The sequence below is a fragment of the Theobroma umbraticum genome, unplaced genomic scaffold, assembly GCF_002168275.2.
Source record: "Theobroma umbraticum cultivar Fairchild unplaced genomic scaffold, ASM216827v3 scaffold_50.0, whole genome shotgun sequence".
NCBI lineage: Eukaryota > Viridiplantae > Streptophyta > Magnoliopsida > Malvales > Malvaceae > Theobroma > Theobroma umbraticum.
Genome location: NW_018397261.1, coordinates 5,305,443 through 5,329,104, shown reverse-complemented (window position 1 = coordinate 5,329,104; position 23,662 = coordinate 5,305,443). Strand labels below are relative to the sequence as shown.

Genomic DNA, 23,662 nt, shown 5'->3' with positions numbered 1-23,662 from the left:
ACACACATGTTTGCTTGCACAACTTTCATTGCACTCATGGAGGTCATTTTCCTAACAGAAAAGACTGATACATCTACAGAACCACTTTGTTGGTGATTGCCCTTTGTTTATCCAATGAATAATAATGCTACAAGTATAATATTTGTTCGTGAAATGAACTTTTCTTTTTTAATTATACATCAGTTCAGAGTTGATTTCTCACAGAGATTTGTATGAACACAGCATTACCCATTATTTCATTTGGATAATACTTCCAAGATCGCTTTCTCTTTCAAAGGTCATTGAATACTCCAACTTCTACCACTATCAAAATCTATATTATTATGTATATTAAGCCACATTTTAACTCCCAATTTTTTGCTAATTGGGATTTGTTAGGATAAGTTAACCTTGAACATTATGTAATTATATTAAACAGCACCCAAGCATTTCAAGCAGTTCCATTCCAAATCCCCATTCTTCATATCAGAAAAAATAAAAAGGTAATATTAGTTTTCTTTTTCTTTGGACAAACAATTAATATTTGGTTGTAATAATAGGATGGCAATTATGCTAGCTTTTCATTTCTAAAATTCCTTTCTTTTTGTTTGTTACAGTTTCATTATTTTGTTAACCCCCCATCCGGTCATCCCAAATTTATTATAATAATGGTAACTCCTTAATTAGTTTTTACAGTTTCTTTTTTTTTCTTCATTTTATTTTCTTGGTAGGGAGAAATTTAAATGGTTCTGAACCATATTCGGTTTGATATGGTAAGTTGATTAGTCAAATGACAGTCAAAGAAATAGTAAAAAATGGACCAAATCAAAGCTCAGATCTTAAGGCAACTTTAGTGAAGATTCACTTCCTTGTAGGTATTGATACGATGAGGATTCACTTGCTTTGAATAATTGACCTTTCCATATCACAAAATTTCTTTCCACATAATGACCTTTTTAGAGATTTTACTTCCTCCCAAGCACCATTGCAGATTTTATGCAAAGAATAGACAGACTGTTCACTCCAAAGATCTTTATTTAATTAATTATTTAAATTCTCATTTCTTGAATTTTCCATCTCGATTGAAGGACTTAACCATCATTTGACTGGCATTGCCATCGAAGTAGGGCAGAAATTTTTTTATTTGAAAATTGGATATCTTACTTGGTTTAAAGCCCAATGCTTGTCCTTTCTTTGATTGCAACTTGGATTGCGTAGCCTCTCTTTAAAAACAGGAAAAAGAAAAAGGGAGAAACATTTGATCATTTGTTTAAGGTAACATAAAAAGAAGCATCTAATTGCCCAACTTGATGTTGATCATTAGTTGTCACAGTAATTAATTTACTACCATTACAGATTATTACTTGTTTTTTAAGTCAATGAAGATTCTGTGTCAATAACATATTTCAAACTATCATCATAACCCAAAAATCGTATTTAATCATTTGCCATGTGGTTGACATTGGTTTTACAAAATAAAAACATATACTTAAAAGACAATTTAAGTATATATCTAATTTTTCCAGAAGAAACGCCTGAAATTGGGCATGAAGAGTTAATAGGGTGAGGACACGGGGAACCTTCCAATCAAACCACAACGGCTGAAAAAACAAGACAAAAGAGCTATCGTCCCCTTCCCTCGGTATTGGGTGTGGGCTGGATACGACAGCTTTTTAAGTATTCGATGGGGAGAGTAGCCAGTAATATTTAAAAGTGAAAATGTTGTCCTGCGCGGGTTTTTGACATCTTGGATGGAGGCGACAGCTGACTAGCAGATGCGCCTTATGCAACACTTTTTGTCTTGAAACAAAAGAATTAAGTATTTGGTTTAATAATGCTAAAGATGTGCTCTCAAATCCCCTGTTAATTGTGATTAATGATCACTTATTTCATGGCACACAAAGACAAGTGCAACCTCTGGGATCCCGCAAAATGGAAATCCTAGTTGTAGGAGGGATTTATTATAAAATCCAAAGTCCTCTCTAGAAATTCCCGGAAAAGAGAAGAGAAAAGGATGAATGCTATATAGCCTCTAGGGGTTTCTCTGAGAAAAAAGACCATGCGTGTGATGTTGGGCAGATGTTTACACTAATTGATCCAAAAGCAACTTCCTTAAAAGTACCAAAAAACATAAAGAATATTGTTGGAGCTGATCAGAGTTTCTTGCTTTTTAGATAAAGCAGCAATTGGCCGCATTGAACCTACAACTAGAGGGAATGCGGGGGGAAAAAACAGATCCAGCTGCTATATAATGAAGCACTTGATATAAAAGCTAAATTTCGTTTTAAAATATATTTGTTTAATCACAAGACTTCACATTAGCTAACGGTCTAAACCGCCACATTCAAGGGTAGCCTGGTCATGCATGACTAGGAGTGAGGCAATAAAAAACAGATATTGGAATGTAGCAAAGGTTGTTTAACATTATCCTTTCGGTGCTAAAGAATTAGAATGTACGGTCTTAATTTGGGCCTGACAGATGCTCCCATAACTTTTGGGCTGGTTAAAGGCTTAGCTTAAGCGAAGGACAACCCATTCAGGTCACGGAAGAAGTTGCTCATATCACAAAAGATGTTAAACTCCACAAGTTCAAAACAATCCTACATTAAGTGCCACAAGTTCTCTTTCTGCAACTAGTTTTGAGCGAAAAGATAAGTTTCTAACAGTTTTGATTCATTCACATGGCCATCGTTTCTAATTTGGAGACAAGATGATTGGGATGAGTGTCTCGTGGACATAGTCTTCATGCTATTCCTAAGAGTATCTTGGTAATGTCAATTTTAGCTCCACCATAAAATGTGTGATATTCGCTTTGATTTGTTAGTAACCTCTAACTTATGTAACATTTTGATATTCTTTTTAATGCATACACCGATCTATGATTTGAACCGCTCATAGTTTCGTCTTTTCTGTTAACTTACTTACTGCACTTGTTGAGCACAGCCATTGAGTTTCCTTGACAGAGAATTTTTTCTTTTATTGTTTCACAGTAAATCTGGGGTTCTTTGACAGATTTTTGCATTACATTTGGTTCCCTTACCAAAGACCAGGTGGTGAAAGAGCTTTTTCTGGATGCCTTCATCTTGCAGGAGGTAGAATAAAGGCAACAATTTACAGGTTTGAGTGCCATAGCCCGAGGTAAAAAAAAACGAAAACTAAGAATCTCAAATTTTATGAATTTATTTTCCAGGTGAAACCAAGAGATATCGTGAAGTAGGGGATGCCTATAAGTACAAAATAAACTTAATGGCAGCCCCACCAAAAAAATAAAGCAACATAACACTGGTGATACTGGTTGCCAAAAAATTTCGGGACTGTTGGCAACCAAGACATCTATCCACCTTCCCATAGACTTTAACAGAGTAGAATCATGCGGTATTGGCAGGCAGGAAGCATTCTACTATGTTTCCTCAAAAGGGAAAGGACGAATGAAGGCGGAATTCATTTCCCATATTTTGAGTGTGGCCTTGACATTTACTCCAGTTGCATTGTTGAACAAGAATAGCCGCGCTGCTCCATAGATGGCTTCTGTTGGATAAATTCTTGATGAGATGACCGTCCTTCCTCCTTGAGCAAAGCTTTCCACGATTGAATGATCCACCTGAATCAACATTTTTTTGGCAAAAATTTGATATTTAAACACTTTTTTTATTTTTCAATCTAGTCAAGAGTAAAAAGTGTATCAATCTGGCAGAACATAATTGCTCACTTACCAATACCCTCATATTGTAGTTTTCATCGTCAAGCACTGGAACCTTGCCTCCATACACTTGTTTGAAGACATCGGTAGCTTTGGAAGACCTGCATAAAACAATTTATTGGTTGTTCACATTTTTATTATTAGCTGAAAACAGCAAAAAGGATGATAGTAAAGCAAATAAGGAAGCAAACCTTGTTTCGTCAGCGCAAAAGTAAGTCTTGAGACTGCCATCAGATGTATTAACTGGACGGAAGAATACAGGAGTCAGCTCAGAAAGTGAATCATCGGCAATAACCAGGATTCCAAATGGCCCGAAAGTGCTCCTGTCAATTGCGCCGTCACCACAATCGCTGACTTCATCCGTTGTATTTGATTCCAATGACTCTATTTCAAACACTGCTAGTATATCCAACTGCCAGAGTTTTCAAGAACAATGCGGTTGAGACTGAGAGTTACACACTAAAATGTATAGATTTAATTAAAGGAGTTCTTTTCTTTATAGAACGCTAGTCTGCTAGACAAAACCTGAGTGGCAGCGCCGATGTCAAGGGGCACAATTGATCCCGCTTCAACCAGCACCTCCTCAAACACTGTACTGTTCAATCTCAAGCTCTCTACTTCCTCCACTGGCCATTGAAGTAAATGAGTTCCAGTCTTGTTATCATACAGAACACTCCTGGGAATTGTCTGTAAAATGCAGAAACAAATGTGGGGAATCAATATTTCGCTTTCAGTTGCTTTTGCTTTGAAAAGTAAATAGAAGTACATTCATTATTAGATCATTTTTGCTTCTCGATAATCAAACAAGTCCAAAACATGAATTGTTCCAAAGGTATTTGAATGTAGACCATAATTGCTTTTTACAAAAAGGAAATATTATCCTATGAAAATAAGGGCACAAATTTTTTGCGTGACGTGTTTTCATAAAAGGCGGCTCTTCAATGAGTGGACTTCCTTGAACCTTATAAACAGGATGGACTTGAAAATTAAGATTAGTATATCATAATATAGATTGCCTTTGGCAGCACTTAAAAGGTGCAAAAGTCAAACTTGATATTTGATTAATCACGAGTTTGGAGTTTAGAATAGCCTTTTGAAAGTTCTAGCTAGCAACATTCTATTAGAAAATTAATCATGCGTAAGGTTTATATTACTATTTAATACATTGTCAATGTCACCTGATTCAAATTAATTAGTACTATCTATCTACATTTTTTATTTAATCATTACTCATTAACAATATGTAAATATAAAATTAAAGAATAAATCCTAAAACATGGAGTGGCATGTACCTGAAGGGAAGCCCATCCTTTTTTCAGGTCAGCAGTTTCGGTATCAGTTTCATTAATCCAACCCCAAAGAATCCTCCTTTGTTTAACCTGATCGAAAAATGTCTTTGATGCGTAGTATCGCCCATAATCCACCTTTAACCCGATACCCACATCCTCTTCCGGGTTATCGGGTGTCCACTTATCCGTTGCCGGGTCATAAGTCCCGAGTGCATAATGGTCCACCTTTGTATCATCCAAACTAGCCTTTAGCACGTGCTTAATTCCGGGCCCCAGTGAGGAGGTGTCCAACCCGACTGACCCGTTTATTGCAACAGGGTAAAAATCCACGCATTCCCACATACCCGTACCCGGAACTGCGTGCAAAACCCCATCCAATAATTCATAATCCGTAAAATTTGTTGTTTGATACACAAGGGAGGTTCCTATGGTATCATTAAACCTTGACCCGATTGTGATCCGCCAGGTACCGTCAGGTCCGAGCCATGCTGTTGTCGGGTCCCGGAACTCATCGGTTTCAATCCCTGCTGGGGCAAATATAACCGGGTTACCCGGGTACTTTAACCAATCAAGGAGGAGGGGATCGGACAGGTTGGCGGGGTATGCAAGGTTTTGCACCTGCACGGACTCATTGGTGCTGCCGGTGTAAAGCATTACGATCTGGCCATCGGGCAGGAGAGTGGCAGACCCCGTCCATACACCGTTGATATCATACCAGCGATCAGGGACCATAGCGAGTGGGAGATAGAGCCAATGAATGAGGTCCCTTGATACGGCGTGGCCCCATGTGATGTTGCCCCATATGGCTGAGTCAGGGTTGTACTGATAGAAAAGATGGTACCATCCCTTGTGATACAATGGACCTGCAACATGTTTTGACCAAAAGAACATAAAAATCACATTCTAACAAACTTTTTGGTTAGTCAGGGAAATTGCTGACCAAACGGTCAAGGAACAATTTCTATGAGCTTAGCATTGTTAGATGGTCGCATTCCCTGAAATTTCCAATATTATTTATCTACAAGGAGGATTAGAGAGATGGTAAGAGGGATAAAATGGTGCACTTATTGCATTAACTCGTCAATTTCAGAAAAAACAAAATTTTTTTGATGAATAGCAGCATTCAATTTGACATTAATTAAAAAAAAAGGTAAAAGGATCCATAATTGCTGTGAAGTTACTTGGAATAGTAAAGCATAAGGAAAAGTATATGGTGTTAACAAGATGATGAATCAGTCGACGGCTCCTGTCCTATACGTGGATATGTATTTAAAAATCTTCTCGTGTTCTCTCGGGCTCTAACCAAAATCACAAGTAGCAGCAGCGTATAAGGAAGCTGCCAGTGATGACTCAACGAGAGAAGCAGACAAAGTTAGGAACGTGGGACCATGTGTGGAGAGAGAAAAGCATTATCAAGCCAGCTTGGATTGATGGAGTCCTCATTGGTCCGCAACCCCTAAAAGGACCAATCATTCTTTCCTAACATATTGGCCACATAGCCTCGCTAGGCTATTCCATTGCCACACGCATCCATGCCCCTTGATTGGTAGTTCATCTGCTACCGCTGATGTACCTCCCAAATACATCAAAACAATTTCCATAATTCCATTCTTAGGTCCAAACTAATAATTATCTGATTTTGATCACTGAATTCTTGGAGGTGGACGATAACTTTTACAGACAGATCAACCCTATGCTTTAATTTAAGACTAACTAAAAGGCGTTAAGGTACCCGAAAATGAAAATATAAAAGAAGAAATGTTTGAGATCACAACCTGTTTCCTTATTAGAACATTTTGTATAATGCTGACTCCTCGATTAAACAATTTTGAGGAAGAATAGTAATCATAAAGAGCCAATAATGCCCCTCTCTAGGATTGTTAGCGAATGAAAACAAGTTTGGATGCACTCTAAACAACATGGCAGAGAGTATAAAATTGTCATGAGGAAGCAAAAAATTGAAGTAACAACAGTGTTGTTATGAGAACTGACCGTCAGGATCTGAAGCAGGACACCGAGATTCCCCAGCCAACGTGCAGTAATAAGAAAAGACAGCAAAATCCGATCATTAGGAAGCAAACAAAAAAATAAAACATAATTTAAAGATACGATTTGCAATTCGGAAGGAAGTCAAAAAGCGCAAATCCACACCTAACTTCCTTACATAGAAACCTGATTAAACTAAAATGAACGTGATTTAGAACTTTGGTTAGCAAAAGCAAAACAAAACGGCCCTTGGTTACCTACCATTCATCCAATTCTTTTGAGGCTGAAAGTGGTAGGCACTTCTTTGCCAAGAAAACATAGCGTTTGTCCAATTAAACGAAACTTCGTTCAAAAGAGATGGATTTGACTTGGCTGAGACACCTTCAGCGACCCCTCTTGGCTCCGCCTCTGAAAACGACGCAGGTTTTGACGTGGGAGACGCTGACGGGGCCCTGTTGGGCGTTGGTAATGGTTCTTGGCGTTGGTTAATAATTAATGCGACCAATGAGAGTAGGAAAACGACAGAGGCAAGTATCACTACAAAACCCTTCAAGGGTCTACTCCGAGTGGCCGGTGCTCGGCCGGAGGAGGGGTGGTCTGGCAAGGGAGCGTAGAACGCGGAGTTTCGTTCAGGGTCATGGGAGGTGCTCGGCTCCATGTTAAGAGAGCTTGTAGAGTTGTTTTACTATAGGCAATGAGAAAGTGGAAAAGGATACTATGGTTTAAATAGAGCAACCGAGAAAGAGAGAAATCTGAGAGAGAGAGAGAGGGGGAACGGGGAAGGTTGAAATGTGCCAGTAACCCCGTTTGAGTATTGGGGAAATATAGCTAAGTAATGTGGGCAATGGATTGTTGGATTGGTGGTTGTCCAATTTAATGGGGAGAACAAGTGAAAAAAGAAGTGACAGAAAATGGAGAGAGAGAGAGAGAGAGAGAGGTGGATCGATCTAGTGTTTTCTGCAGTGAAACAAGAGGGACAGGTGAAAAGGTCAGGTCCGGTTGGCAAACCCAGATCAAGCTTTTGGCCTATGGGGCTAGGTCTATTGCATATATATACGCATATATATATATATATATATATATATTGGAGAGTTAATTTTCTTAATCTTGACCCTGAACCAGTTAATAGGTTATGGCACACAGCTTTTACGGGGAAGCTCTTAGGAGGAAACATAATTAATTCGTTACTAACTCCTAGTCCCAATTTTTTGTTAGGAAGGTTCTTATAAAGTTAGATCCTATCTGCTAGCACCTCTCTTTCCTACCTTCTGGTCAAACTATACAATAGTAACATGGAACACCAACCCTATTCAACGGTGGAAATCTTTCCCTCTTTCTTTCCTTTTTTTTTTTTTGAATAAAGGAATTGGTTATGTAAAAGTAATATTTAGGGAAAAAAAAAGAGAAAGGGTATTTCTCTTTATTACTTCTAGTCGACTAATTTTTTTAGTAGAAATAATGTACCTCTTATTGCACAGTATTTGAGCCAATGAATTAAAAAATAATAATAAAACAACGGGACACAGCCTTTAATAACATATTATTCAATATTGTTTATATAAGTCCTTTTGATATATTAGTAGAAATGTAATTAGATAAGCTGAAAATATTTACTAGTAAACAACTTAGTTATACCAAATTTGCTTTCTTGCGTTTGACAAGTACGTCATGAATTAGTCGTAGTTTCATACAGAGACGTGCTTCAACATTCATCACTAATCTTTTCATTTAAGGCACGATAAACTACTCCCCAAAAAAAAAAGACGAGAAAATGGTAGTTAATTTCGTTGTCCACTTGTTCATTAATGTGAACATATTTTATATCATTACTATATTAAAAATGGTTGGCTTACCTACTTTCTTACGCTTATAAACGGTAATAATTTTCACAATTGTTTCGATAACAGTAAAAATAAAAAAGCAAGGTAAAGGCCCAAAAAGAAATGAGGGGTATTTTAGGAATATGAGCGAATAACAAGGTCGGTTCAATTTTGCAAACACAACGCAAATATCTCAAAGTCTATATACAATAAATTTTTTATAAATATATTTAATAAATTAATAATGTTAATAAAATAATATTTTTGATAGATGGCAATTTGAGATCGATAAATTAATAATTTTTTAAATTTATAAAATAATATATTTAAAATATATATGTAAGTCTAACTCTATATATAAATTAATAATCTTTTTATACACTTAAATTATATATATACATAACTTAATGAAAAAGCTTTGTATAATAACTTAATTAGAAGGCTTTGTACAAAATGACTCAAATATTACTTATTTTTTCATGAAATTTATGCTTCTTTATATTTTATTTTTTATTTTTTTAATATATTAAAAAAAATTATACAATATAATTATTATTTTGAATACATCTTTAAACGAGAAAAATTTCAACAAAAAAGTATTATATTTAATTTTATTTTTTATTATTTTTTATGATATTTTTAATAATTTACTCCTTACAAATAATAATAATTTATAATTTGATAATTAAATAATATTTATATAATCATAATACACAATGCATCTATTAAATCTATTAATTTTAAAAAATAAAAAATAAGTTAATAAATTAAATTTTTATTAATTAATATATAAATTAATAATTTATTATTTATTAATTAAATATTATTTTTATTAATTAATAATTTTTCGTGATCTTAACATATTTATATTATACATAAAAAGAGGTCACATTCCACACTTTTTCACGTGGAGACTCGAGAAGGGTGTCAGGACTTTCAACAGAATTTTCAAATTTTACCTGCGTTGACTCTAGAGAAGGGAAGTTGTCACGTGTTAAACGAGTGAACTGTATCCTGAGGGGTATAAACTGAACGGGTGGCGAGCAAGCGCAACTCACGGATTTACCTCTAGTTAATTTACAGAGCCTATAATTGTTTTTTTTTAATAATTAAAAAAATTAAATCTAAAAAAAAATAATGTATCAAATACTTATATTTATTTGTCTTTCGCTTTTTTTTTTCCGTTTCATCTTAATTTCGAGGAAATAAAATAAATAAAAAACAAAGAACTGCATTTTCGGTCTCACACTTCCTTCGTTTCATCTCACGCGCCTCTTTCAATTCCTCTATACTTCTACTTCTATTCTCTCTCTCTATCTCCGGCTCTCTCCATCACTCCCCAATGCTAAAAAGTACGTTTTTCATTAGGTTTTTTTTTTTACAGCTGCCCATTTCGATTTACCGACTGTAATTTGATACATGTGACTTTTGAATTAGTTTAATCATTAGGGCTAATAATGTTGGTTTTATTAATTATTTTTTGAGGCTTGATATGCAAATAATGTTGATTTTTTTGGGTAATGGGTATTTGGCGTTTTGTTTTGATAGAATTGTTGGGTCAAACCTAAAGAATTGACTGCTTTTACCACATTCTAGTGATTGTTTCATTTTTCTAGCCGATGACTCAAAAATTGACCTTTCCATTGTTTCTTAATATTTGGGTGCACGGAACTGACTGAGGCATGTGCATGTATGGCTATTTGTTTGCAGATATTTTTGAGAATTTTCTATTCATAGAATTAATGGATGCCCAGATTTGGAATTGATGTTTCTGTGGTGTTGGGATTAATCTTTGGGTTTAACTAGACAAGAGTATGACCCATACCTTGAACACAAATAAAATCTAAGACACTCACGTATGTGGCCCGCAGAGAGCCTATACCTCTACATCCCAAGTTAAACAATCTCAGATCTCTTTTGTAAATGCTATTCAACTTTTCTAAGCACCTTTTGAAATCGACATGTGAATAAGCGAGGATTTAGGGCTTCCATTTTAAGTATGCTATAGATGTGTCTGGTTTTTGGTATTTTTGGCAGTGCTTTGTTGTTTTGGTCATTTAATTAGGCTCTTGATCAATTCTATTAGCTGCCAAGAGAAAAGCTTAAGTGGAAAGTTAAGAGTTTCTGAGACGTGCATGCACAGGGTGGACAACTCTATCATTGTTGTGCTTTTTAATTATGTCTTGCTACTGAATGTGATGCAACCCCTTATTGCCTCAAATGTATGGGAAAAGGTATAATGTTTAATTACTTTTATAAGAATGACGTGCTCTTTAAGGGTTTTTATGTGTTTCTCCGCATTGCCTTTTGTTATTATTATAAGGGTTCTGTTAAGAACCAGCGCTCGGGGGTTTAAGAATTACAGTCACCTTAGGATAAATAGTTAGCTCTCTTAACTGCTGGTAAGAATGAGATAGAAATGGTAGCAAAAGTGTCAAAAACTCACCAAAATGCAGGGTTAAACTGTCTCACTTTTATAGATTATCCAATTGCATCATCATTAGAGTTATGATGGAAATATTATCTTATACTGTCATAATGCATTTTCTGTTGTTCATTAATGCATTTTATAAACGGGGACTTCACTTTGAAAATGCATGGCATTTTTGTTTTTACCAATATCTAGCTAAACCCAATGCAATTGATGTTGAAGATGTTAAGATTATGATAGGTGTTATTTAGTTAAAGTTGTAATACAACAATATTACTTAGTTAGATTACAATATCTTATTAGAGTTGTATTATAATACTATTAGTTAGTTAGAGTTTGAGTTAAGAGTAACCTGTTTTATTTTTTGAACAGACGGCGTGCTCCCAACAGAAGAGTAGACCAGCATTGTTCTTATTGGCACTTTCACATATTCGCCAGTTATGGATAAACCTTCAGCATCCAATGAGCCCATCAAGACACCTATCAAGTATGCAATAAACAATAAGTTGTTAGCCAAGTATGTTAGTGCAAGCCGTACAGTTGGACAAACAGTAAGCTCAAATTTGTGGGAAGATGATGAACTGCTTTCTTTGGAGAGAATTGTTATCTAACCATGGGATACTATCACAGCGGAATCTAGACAAGAGTTTAACTGTTAGAGCTGAAACCTGCCTGACTTCCCATGTGACTGTATACCTTGTAGGAGTGTTGGTTCAGTGTGCTTGGGGAATAACATCAGCTGCAAAGCCAAACAAGAAATGCTTTAATAAAGAAAAGCATATAAATCCTGCAAAACAGGTCAAACTGGACAATTTGGATGAGGCTGTGCTCTACAGGGTCAACTGCAGCAACTCCTATGGACACATCTGATGTCGAGCAGGTAGAACTGGAATCATCTGTTTGTTACATTGCGGCTTCTGTACTAAGGATGATAACTAAAACAGACCAAAACTATCTGAAAGCTTGGGAGTATATAAACAATCAGTATCAAAACTTTTAGCGAAAGGCAATAGCTGTACGTATTGTTCCAGATCCAACCTGCTTAAAGGGAATCAGGACCTTACTTCAGAATAAGAAAGTACTAAAATACAGTGTTATTCCATTTTTAAGAGCCTTGGAGGAGTTGGATAATACTGATAAGGGACTCTGCAGAATGCTCTTCGAGCAACACCTTGCATTTACATTAATGCATGCATACATTCTGATGATGTACTGTGCTTAAAAGCGCTGCGTTGATACAGATGTTTGAAATTGTTGCTCATCCAATGACCAGGGTAGCTTTAGAGACTATTCAGTACATCGTTGAACATTATGATTTTCCGATGGATGATAAGTAGGAAATAGGAGCAAAAGCAAAACGTTGGAGATATGCTCGTGTCTTCAATGCAGAAAATTTGTCCGGGATTCAAACGAAGAACTGCTCATTCCTTGTTGCTCTTTTAGCCCACCTAGCTAGAAAGTCGGAATCCCTGGAGCAGGAAATGTATTAGAAATTAAGCATATTGTGGGTTTTGGTGAGGAGGAGGTAGATAGATTTGAAAAGATAGCAGATAAGATCTACGCCTATCCAACAGGTAAGTTTAATCCTTTCTTTGACATCTCAGAGTAAGTTAATTTAGACTAAAGTAAGAAATATTTCCCTGCATGGTGAACTAAATAACTCGTATCTTAATCTTTACGGAGTTAATAAACCGCAATCCTCAAAAAATCAAAGTACAAATAGATCAAGCAGAGAAGCTAATGCACAGCTGAAATAGGACACCTGCGGAGTGAGTAAAATCTGATCAGAATAATTATCTACTCAAATTAATTATAATTTAGATTAAACGGTTCGGTTTAATTAATTTATTAAGTTAATTGTTCCTAAATGTTTGATGTAGTGAGTAAAATCATATCAAAGTGATTATTTACACAAATTAATTACGATTTGGATTAAACGGTTTGGTTTAATTGATTTACTGAGGCAGTTGTTCCTAAATGTTTGATGTAATTGATTTCTTGAGTGGTTTTTGGTTTTAAAATTTTTAGATCAAACGGATCAAAATATCAAATTAATTATATATATATTAACATATTATATATTATATATTTTTTTTAAATTTATACAAAATATAATATACATTTAATATTGTTGTTTCATTTTTTTAATTTTTTTATTTTTTTATTTATACATTTTAGAGATATCAAAGATTGAGATTGTGGATTTCATTTTAGTTGTTAATGATTGATGAGTGAAGAGGTTAAAAATGCAGTATTCACACTTTAATTGGGATAAATATTAAATTTTATATTTTTTTACATAAGTTTTCATTTTTAATTTTCTTTTACTTTATTATTAAAAAAATTTATACTAATTATATTTTTTATTTTCTTTCAATTGTTAGATAGTTTATATGAGTGAATGTGAAGAGTCAAGTTATGGAGAAGATTCAAATTGATTATTTGTGATGGTTAGTGGTTTTGTGTTAAATAATTTTATTTCGTAGATGTTAATTTTATTATTTTGGACTTTTTATTATGTTAAACTTTGAATGTTAATTTAATAATTTATGTAAAAAAATAATAATGTGAATAAAAGAACAAATGTTATGTTTTTTTTTTTTATGTTTAGATTATTTATATATTTTATAATTATATATGAAGTTTATAAATTTTAATAATATAATTTATAAAAAAATAAAATAAAATTTTAATTTATTTAGCTAAAATGGAATCGATTTTGCTTAACCCATAATGAACTGAAAAGGGTCAATTCCGTGGATTTAAAGATCAACCGAAAAGGGTCAGGGGAAGGCCCTCGATGAACTGAAACAGGACATTTGGCAATATGATCATCGCATAGTTTCAGGATAGGTCAAGAACTTGGGTGGTTGGCGATGTGAAGGATATGCAACTCAACCCACAATGATCTGAGATTAAAATTGACTTGAGAAATGGATGGGCAAGTGGTCAGAATTTGGCTAAGGTTATGCTGTCAAGGGAGAAAATTTTTTGCGATCCTTTGTCTTTTAATAATTATTGAGGGTAAGGGCTTCTACAACCATCCTTCCATGAATCCCATGTGACTTATAATTAACCATTCATGCTTTGTATCCAAATTAGTTGGCCTGAAAGTAGCTTTTGTGGTTTTGCTCTGTGACAGCAATTTGTTTTTTTTTTTTTTTGTTTAAAGACAAGGGATATGTCATTTCATAAAAAAATAATTACAAAAACTACCTTTTTCTAGTAGTAGTGCAGCATGTGGGATATTTTCCCCAATATGGCTTGTGCCGCGTAGAACCGTGAAAAACAATAAAAGATTCGGGTATCCACTAGAAAATCATCCAGTGGTATATCGATGACAGTAATTTGTACATCATGTAACAAAATTTCAGGGAAAATTTAAGTATAGCTTTTGTGGACAACATCATCCAAAAATCCAACATTGCTAAGAATAGGATCGTTACAGAAGACTTTAAGGCATCTAGCTTTAGGATGCTTTACATGAAAACTTCAACCTGAAGGAGTGGTAGCTATCAGATTCACATAACCTTTAAATCGTGAAAACATAAAAATTGGAGTATCATGTGACATGTCTCCTTGAGTAAACAAAGCCTAGAATCGAGGATTAATTATCTGATTTAAACCGTGCATCATCATGCATGTGCTTGCAGCTGTAAGTGATTATCACTCATCTTTTAGTTTGGAGGCTCATTTCCTCTTTGAAATCTTTGTAACACTGCGTCATGATGGAATGGTGGTTAGAATTTGAGACTACTCCAGGACTGTTAGGATCACAGGATCTTGCGATGTTCAAATCTGTGTAACACTTGACAAACCAACTAAAAAGATGCTGCTTCTTCGATTAGAATAGCTGCTGTCTTTTTTTATTTTTATTTTTATTTTTTGTGCACTGTTACCATGTGAAGCCTTGTATTATATGTTTGTTCTAACCTTTAAAACCTTGGTTTAGAATTGCTAATAATGTTATTTACTCTATTTCGGCACCTTCTCTTTACTCCCAAATGGGGCTTTTGTGACACAACATATGAAACAAAGGTAGAGTCAACTTTAATGGAGACACAAAAATCAGATGGCATACTAAGATATTAGCACTGGAATGGTTTAATGGCAAGCCCTCTTAAGCCATGAAACATGGGTTCAATTTGACTGTAAAATTTAATAATGAAGGAATTTTCTAGAGATAATGGAGCTTTCGAGCATAGGGTTAATCTGGAGTTCTGATGCCTTATGATGAGCAGATTATGTTACATCATGCTCTTTTTTTAATGTCAATATTGCAACTCCGAAATGCTTTGTGCGCAAGGGGCCCTTCAAAGTGTACTTAGATGATCATTTAAAAGTCTAATAAGCTAGTTATAGGACACAAATTTAGTTATTATTTCGTTTGCCCCAATGCTGTTCTGATTCTAAACGCAGAATAGGGAACAAAACAATTAATAGCATTTAAAATTATTATAACCAACTGAATCCGAACTGTACCAATTAAATAAACTAAAGAAGACTTATCTTAGTCTCGGGTTTAAGGCTAGTCTTATCAGAAGCTTGTTTTGCGAGCGCAGTGGGAATTGGCAAACGAAGCGTCGCAGAAGAATGTTTGGTGAGGATGACCTTTTACTTTATGACTTGGTTCGATCCACCAGATCCTGAAAATGAAATTTGCCAATCTTGAATAGTTTTTGTCTGTTGCTAAGCAAACATTGGCCGGACATCACCTCGGGAAAGGCATCAACCCTGCCAGAATTCTAACTCTTGGATCTCTCAGCAGTCATTACTCAGCCATTATTAGGACAACCAAACTATTATGTAGCTATTAGTCATAAGTCTGCAGTTAAAATTTGAGATAATGAAATTGCCACCAACCAGGCTCACGTGTATCATGAAAATCTTATTGAACGATCAGCAGTTTGCAAAGATGGAGCGATGTTTAGGACATGGTCCATCGATCATTGTCTTTCAGAATAAATGGAGACATCATGCAAGAAAAGATAAGTAAAATAATTGAGGGGAACCGTATCCATGTCAACATTAGTCATTCAGCATTGGTCATCAAGACGGGATGGGTCCTGGATTGGTACCAACCCACGTCGGCTGTCTTCTTTACTTCTTCACGTCCTTCCCCACAATCATGGAGACAGCCAAATGAAGTTGACGACAGTTGTTCCATGGATGTACTTATCCAAGAACCAGTGAAGGAGGTGGGAAGATTAAGAGACAGACAGACAAAAAGGGACACAACAGGATGTAGTGAAAACTTCTGCCTCATTTGGGCAAAGAACCCGTCACTAAGATCATTTTAGCGACTAAGTGAATTACAGCCTAAATTCGTTCAATAATAAATACATATCTATTTTTCTATTCAAAGAGTTGAGTTGAAATCCATTTTCTCCAAATCCCCAAATAAAAAAAAAAACGAAAAGAAGAGAAAAGTATTTAATATCAATTAATCATGTGTATGCATCCATGTAGCTTATAGACATGCTACCCATGCCCTTTGAAAACCTACTAACTCTCTGAGTAACAGAGAAAGAGTAGTGGGAGATTTTTCTTCTTACTCAAAACAAATACTCATCCCATTAATCAAATTCAGAAGAAACAGTAATAGGCCGAAAATAAAGCAGACTCAAAGGCCCAGTTACACGAAATTTCTTGCTATATCGCTAATACTGCAGAAGCTCCCAAGTTTCACTCAACACAAACACATGGACTTCAGCTTAAGCCCTCAGCCAGCCCAACACAACGGGGACAACTTCATGAAACTCGCGAGTGCATTTCCGTTGGAAAAATGCTTAAATTATACGAAGGAAATACTAATAGAGAAGAATGCATGAAAATATAGCCAAAAGGAGTTTATACACAAGCATTTTCTATATTTAAAGAAGAATGAAAAAATATTAAGTGTTTTTCTATATTAGATATCCCATGGAAGAGACTTTGCTGACCAAAACTGAAGGTGAAAGAAGGGGAAAACATGAATGATTGATCTGATAAGTGAAGCATCCTTGCGCACCAGTCAGAAAGATAATTAAAGCAGGAATATACAGTTAAGACAAGAAGCATTTGAGCAGAAACAGTAAGGCACCAGTCCTGGAGACTACTGGAGTTCCTCTGTGCAATTCCACTCCAAAGCCTCCGTGTGTTAACTAAGAAAAACATATAGGCTATCTTTCTATGTTTTGTATCGGAGTATTTTTCTTCTTCTCTATATTATTTGTTGTATTCAGAGAGCGCTTGTCTTCTTCTTCCAGATCACCAATGACTTAATAAACTCCATTACCTGTATCATTAACAGGCATCACCATAATTAATTTAAAAATCAAACCAAATCAAAGAAAGTAAAGATGGAAAAGACCAGTAATCCAAATGGAATAAACACAATCCAGACACTCCGTATGGCTAAAATATGTAGCAAACGCATAGAAAACAGAAAAACAGAGTGGGAAGAACAAGAAGCAAGCTTTCTCAAATGCCCTTTCCCACTTGGTGGCCAAAAGCTCCTTTGACGTTTTATCACAAGAAAGATATTGACACTGTGTGTGTGTGTGCGTCTGTATCTATCACAGCATCAAGCATCAAGCATCTCTAATCTTAGAAAGCAAACAAAATAACTTGTACCTCTTGTGGGTCCCTCAGGGAGAAAAATGCATTACTTTCCTTGGGCACAGATGATACTAAAATGCCATATCCTCGATTTCCCTCTCTCAGAACCTGTTATAAACAAATGAAGTTGGTTCTGTAAATATATTTTAACTCATAAAGAACTCCCAAGATCAGTTTTATCCGGATTTATGTCTTACCTTAAATGCATCCTCATCTGTCCGGTCATCCCCAACATAAATGGGAAGCACGTCATCACAATTGCTAAGCCCTAAAGGATTTGTTTTTGTCACATTATTAGGCATAGAAAATAATATAGATTTCATGACAGAAAAAGGACAAGTTAGAAAACATACTTACCAAGTGATTCAAGTAGAAATGTAACAGCTTTCCCCTTATCCCAGTTGATCACAGGCCGAAGCTCTAATACCTAATTAAGCAGATTTTAAAAAATAAATGAATAATTATATAAAATAACACAAACAGATATTATAACATCCATATAGCACAAGCCACAAGCAGAAAATCATCAGTTAACAAAAATGACAAAAGTATCACGTTGTCTATAAAGATCACCTTCCGCCCCTGAGTCAACCGTAGACGAGGGTAGTTTCTGATGACATCGTAGACACGTTGTGCAACTGTTGGCCAATTCTGAATATAAATTTAAGAAAATGCCCAGAAGTAAATAAATTATGTAAATGTACCCGCTATTCAGAATCAATACCAACAGATAAATAAAGGATTCTAGTGCTGAGGAAAAATTCTTCACCTTCTCATCTACGTTACGGTAATGGACAGAAACACAGAACTTATTGTTTTCAACTTTTGCTCCTTTAATTTCCTTGGTGCTGTTGACAAGTGAGTTAAAAACCTGCGATGAATGAGAATTCCACATTAGAACAGAGAGGAAAAGGTCAGGGCTTGAAGTATGGCACTCTGAACACATTGACATACCTCATCAATCATAGGTAAGAATTCACTAGCAGGCTGGAATAAATTAACGTCCTTGCCCTGCATTAAAAAGGAACAAGATGAACAAATAACTTAAGAAAAGATAGGAGGAGAGAAACACAGGGAACTGCATTAAAACATTGAAAATTTGCAGCCCAAGACCTGCTTATCAGTAGATCTAATGCAGTTAGCGTGATCATCGGAAAATTGCCTAACAGGCCCCATGATGTCCATTCCATGACTTCCCGCGTAATAGAGATCTGTTAGTCCTACAAACTCATACACCTGAATAAAGAAGGCATAGAACAAGATAATGTCAAAATTAAAACCCAACAAAGAGGCAATCAAACACATAAATAAACTGAATACTGTCAAGGAAGCAATTGAATATGTAAATATGTAAAACACCACCAAGGAAGATGTCAAATTTTTTTTAAAATGCCCTCCAATCACCTTGTCACGGCTTCTTCCACTAATTATTGCTGTTGGGAAGTATTTTGCCACTTTTTCTACAGCAGTTCGCATCTGAATAAAGGTTTTGATGAGTATATTGGCAGTGCAGAAAATGGAAAAAGTGAGAATTTGACCAAAAGTTTCAAACAAGCCATTCTTACATCATTAGACATAAAGGCACAATCAGGGTTGTCCACAATTGGTGAAAGAGTCCCATCATAATCCAGAAACAATGCTATTCTCTTGCCTTTTGCAAAATTTGTGATATGCTCAAAAGATGTAAGTGCAGAGGGATATTTAACCTGTAAAACCAGAGGGTAAAGTATATAGAGCAGATCAATAACCCATCCAGTTATATCAAAATTAAACTCAGATAAGTAAAAGAGAAACAACTACCATCCATGTGCGATATGCAACATCTGTATCAGCTGATGCAAGCTCATTGTTGAATTCCCTGGTTTTCTTATGAGAGGGGGATGAGGATTTCATAGCATCCAGCCAGCTGCTGGCACGAACGTCATCAAGAATTCCAGTTTTCTTCCTAGGAACAGTTAGAAATAGATTTGGAGAGAACACTGCTCCTGGGGGTGAGTATGGAAACAGACTGGAATGTACTCGTAATCTTGACTTGCTTATGGGTGCAGGATCACCAAGAACAGGAGCAGTGTGATTAGATTTTAGGTCCATTGGATCCAGCTTTGTGTCACTACTTATAACGTAAAAGCTAGCAGATTCCTTAGAAAACTATCCACTCAAGTGTAAAGAAACAAATCTTAATGTTCAATCTCAGAAATTCAATTCAGCCAACCCTTTTATCAATGAAGAACCACCTCTTCAATGTTTTCTTGTCACTGCTGTTCGGCAAGCAGTCCATCAAGCATAATGGCCCTGAACACTGATCAAAAGAAAGTGTTAAATGGACAAAATGAAGCTCAAGATCATAACATTTTTCAGGAGAAACAGATATGTGAACTGAACCTGTTCATCTCCCTTGGTTACTCTGCTTAAAACTGATGTGAGAAAAACAATATCTGCAAGTAATAGATTTAAGAAGTATGATTAATGTACAGATCCAGAACAAAAACTGAAATACTAAAGAAATTTGACAAATTGATTGGATTTGAGCCCAAGAATATGAAATATGCCTCACCAACTAATCGTAAAAAAATTAACTTCAGAAAACCAAAAGGTGTGGAGGTGGAAATGGCACAGAAAAACAAAAAGATAATCTTTTGCAACTAACGGTGTCAAACATATGTAGTATGAATCATTTGGAAGATGGAAATGACCACAGATTATATACAAATGGAAAGCATCAGCTCAGATGAACTGAACCGATTTTGGAAGGGGGGAAAAGATCTTATCAGTCAAAAAGCTTTATATGCATGAATATTTTCTAAAGAAACATAGAGGCATTACTAGAAATGCAATAATTCCACTTTCTAAGACCTTTCACAGCCTTAGATTCCTCTTAAAGTTCAGTCTTATTCTTACCAGACAAAGTTAATTTGCAACGAGCACAAGTGTTGGACACTAACATTTAACAATGATTTGTGTCATTATCTTTCTTTTTAAACAACTAGACTATAATTTTACATAAAATCTTTCTAAAATATCATGCTAAAGTATGTATTTAGATACACCCTGCTCTGATAATTCAAGACAAAATGATGAAAAACCAGGGAATCTTCAAAAACAAAACAAAAGATAGATGAGGAGTCCATAAACCTTCAGGAATATTTCAAAAAATTAAAATATAAAACAAATTGATGACTTTATTATTATGCAGAACTACAGATCCAAGCCTGAATTTCAACTCAATAATTTGAAACGATTAAATTCAGTACAGAGCACCACCCAGATTGGTGCAGAATAGCTTGAAAACAATCAAGCCAACAAGTTGCTGATGGCGAGATGAAATTTGTGACTAAAGAATCTTGATACTTCCAATGACAAGAACTATTAGAACTCAACAATATGATTGATTTGATTTTTAACCAATATCATTAGTGTAACATGCATAACAGGCTCCAAAGTTTGATACATCACATGTTGCCTACAGTCCCAGTTTGCAAGAACAGGGAACTGAACAAACCAGCATTACTATGCTAATAGCACAAAGATTTTCGTATAGCTGAAACGGAAACATAAGCATAGAGAGTCTGACATCACCGACATCATGAGCTAAAAAAGTAAACAATAATACCACCATTATGAAATGACTTAACCGAACAGCTGTAACTGTAGTGAAAAAAATTACCAATCACCTACATCATACTCTAACTAAGCATGCAAAAAGCAGCAAATCCTGAATGTATATGAAAATGCCTGAAACAGCAGCACTGGTGAAGAAAAAAAAAAACTGGCCCACGAAAAAAACTGATATCTGGTAGAGAAAATGTTAGTAAATGGTAGTTGTCTTAATAAAAAGCGATGTTACCCCACAGAGTGGAGAGGGAAACCACGTTAAACGCAACCACACATAACGGGCCAACAGTGAAGGATGGGAAAAACATTAAAACACATGGACCCCGAGCACATAAAAGATTCACTGATTGAATTAAATCATTACAGCAACCAAAAATTGAAATTTCAGGTACCACCATACTTATGTTGCTATCACACATTCCATCCATCAGCATCAAAATTACCTAAAAAAGTATGCAACTGTATCATTGTTTAATCAGTAAGGTTAAGAATACCACCGGAGAACCAATCTACAGGCGCTAGAATAAGCAGTTTTTTTTATTATTATTATTTAAATTTGAAGATTCAACTATTGAAAAATATGACTTTGACAAGGTCAAGTTGCTTATAACTTGAAACTGTACAGTTGATATTGAATCATTCATATAATAGGCAGAGAAGTTGACATTGCAGCTAAGAATTTTTATTGTAATAAAAAATCAGAGATGAAAACAAAGGGAAATATCACATCAGCCTAAGCAAACACAGCCATAAGGGGCAGACAAATTGGAATAAACATTGACAGCATCTGTTATGCGGTTAGGAAAAAAAACTGAAAAAACTGAACTAACCATTCATGTAGCGATCAGTCATAATTAAAAAAAATAAATGTAAATAACGATTCAAAGAAAACAACAATGGAACCAACCACAAAATTAGATTTTCTTTCTTAAAATAAAAGATTCGAAAATCGGAAACTGATTTTTTTTACTAAAAGAAAAACCAAGGTATCAAAATCTTGAACAAAACAGAGCAGGACACAACTGAAATTTAAAAAACCAAAAAAACAAGGAACTTAATTTGAAAATGATTACATCCACATAAAATCCGTAAATGAATAACTTGCTACTATTGTTAGAAATTCGAAATGGAAAGAGTCATCTGAAAAGCAGAGATTTGGATGTTCGTCAGATTAAGAAAGCGCAGGAAATCGAGCTTTGAAGGGGATTCCGTCAACGAAATGGTATTACATACAAAAGCAAAACAGCTTCAGAAAAGGAATCATAAAACCGCACCTAGTTTAGAAAGCTCGTGGAAACCAGACGCAAAAACAAAACGCCGCTCGAGAAATGCAGGTAACTTCAATAGCAAAAGCCAGAAAAGAAGAGAAAAATAATCAACGAATGGTTAATGCACCATTTTCCTCGTTCAAGAAATGAAGGAAAGCCGAGTAAAATATACAAAGAAGAGAACAAAGTATAAGAATTTGGCAAAGCCGTATTGAACTAAACCACTGGCTTGATTCTACCTTCTCGGCGGCCAAAAAAGAAGCAAAGAAAATGTGAGTTGACAAGGTCGGGGTGAGGGGGAGAAGGAGAAGATTATAATCACCTGAATGGGAGACGAAATCGCAGAGAACGAGAACGAGAATCAAGCTAAAAATCGTATAAACCAAAACGATTGCTTAACTCAGAGGAGAGAGAAGGAAAAAGGAAAGAATAAGAAGGAAAAGCCTTTTATTAGCGTTTAGGTATTTATAGAGTTTCGGTTTCGACGAAACGTGGTTTACAGAGCAAACTCTCGTTTGTTGAATCAGGAAACATAACTGAAAAAATATGAGAAATTACCATCTGAATGGATTTTCCCCAATCTTCTTCCTCCTAAGTACACTTCACGGGCGAGTATATGGGAGCGTAGAGTGGGAAATGGACGGGAGGCGCGTCACTTTTGCAGGTTTCGTTAAATTATTAGAGTCATATGACTGAAGAACCAGAAAATTTTGGTTAATATAAAATTTGGTAGTTTAGTTACATTTTAGTTTAGGCCAAAGAAAAAGGCCAGGGGCCCACAGGGGATCTTCAAGAGACGGGGAGACACGTGGCACGAAGACTTTGCCGCCAATCCGCGTGTGGACACCTGTAATTGACTAAGGTCTGACGTGGCCACGTTTGAGAGCGGGACCTGGCACGTACTTGTTGGACGTGTTGTGAGCGTGTCGTCACTTTCAGTCACAGCTGGGTGGTCGTCGGTCGGTGACGGTCGTTTC

General features: G+C 35.5%; 2 protein-coding genes and 1 long non-coding RNA gene across 3 annotated transcripts; all 3 read right to left on the bottom strand.

Annotated features, from left to right (window-relative positions):
- Positions 1-3,135: 3,135 nt before the first annotated feature.
- On the bottom strand, positions 3,136-7,974 carry LOC110417502 (acid beta-fructofuranosidase 1, vacuolar-like). Its single transcript, XM_021429863.2, has 7 exons — positions 7,216-7,974; positions 6,961-6,969; positions 4,972-5,831; positions 4,205-4,366; positions 3,871-4,091; positions 3,693-3,780; positions 3,136-3,580 (listed from the first exon to the last, which is right to left on the bottom strand). The coding sequence occupies exons 1-7, from the start codon at positions 7,610-7,612 to the stop codon at positions 3,380-3,382; spliced, it is 1,938 nt and encodes a 645-aa protein (XP_021285538.1). The 5' UTR covers positions 7,613-7,974; the 3' UTR covers positions 3,136-3,379.
- Positions 7,975-11,460: 3,486 nt separating this feature from the next.
- On the bottom strand, positions 11,461-12,730 carry LOC110418624 (uncharacterized). The gene is made up of 3 exons (XR_002445408.1): positions 12,040-12,730; positions 11,818-11,944; positions 11,461-11,685 (listed from the first exon to the last, which is right to left on the bottom strand). It is a non-coding gene; the product is annotated as an uncharacterized LOC110418624 (long non-coding RNA).
- A 4,324-nt stretch (positions 12,731-17,054) lies between these two features.
- Positions 17,055-23,158, bottom strand: ATTPPA (Haloacid dehalogenase-like hydrolase (HAD) superfamily protein). The gene is made up of 13 exons (XM_021429899.2): positions 23,008-23,158; positions 20,188-20,240; positions 19,606-20,104; positions 19,371-19,511; positions 19,210-19,281; positions 18,919-19,041; positions 18,760-18,816; positions 18,575-18,676; positions 18,379-18,456; positions 18,163-18,232; positions 18,003-18,073; positions 17,821-17,913; positions 17,055-17,482 (listed from the first exon to the last, which is right to left on the bottom strand). Exons 3-13 carry the CDS (start codon positions 19,894-19,896, stop codon positions 17,426-17,428), a joined length of 1,155 nt encoding a protein of 384 aa, XP_021285574.1. The 5' UTR covers positions 19,897-20,104; positions 20,188-20,240; positions 23,008-23,158; the 3' UTR covers positions 17,055-17,425.
- Positions 23,159-23,662: the final 504 nt, after the last annotated feature.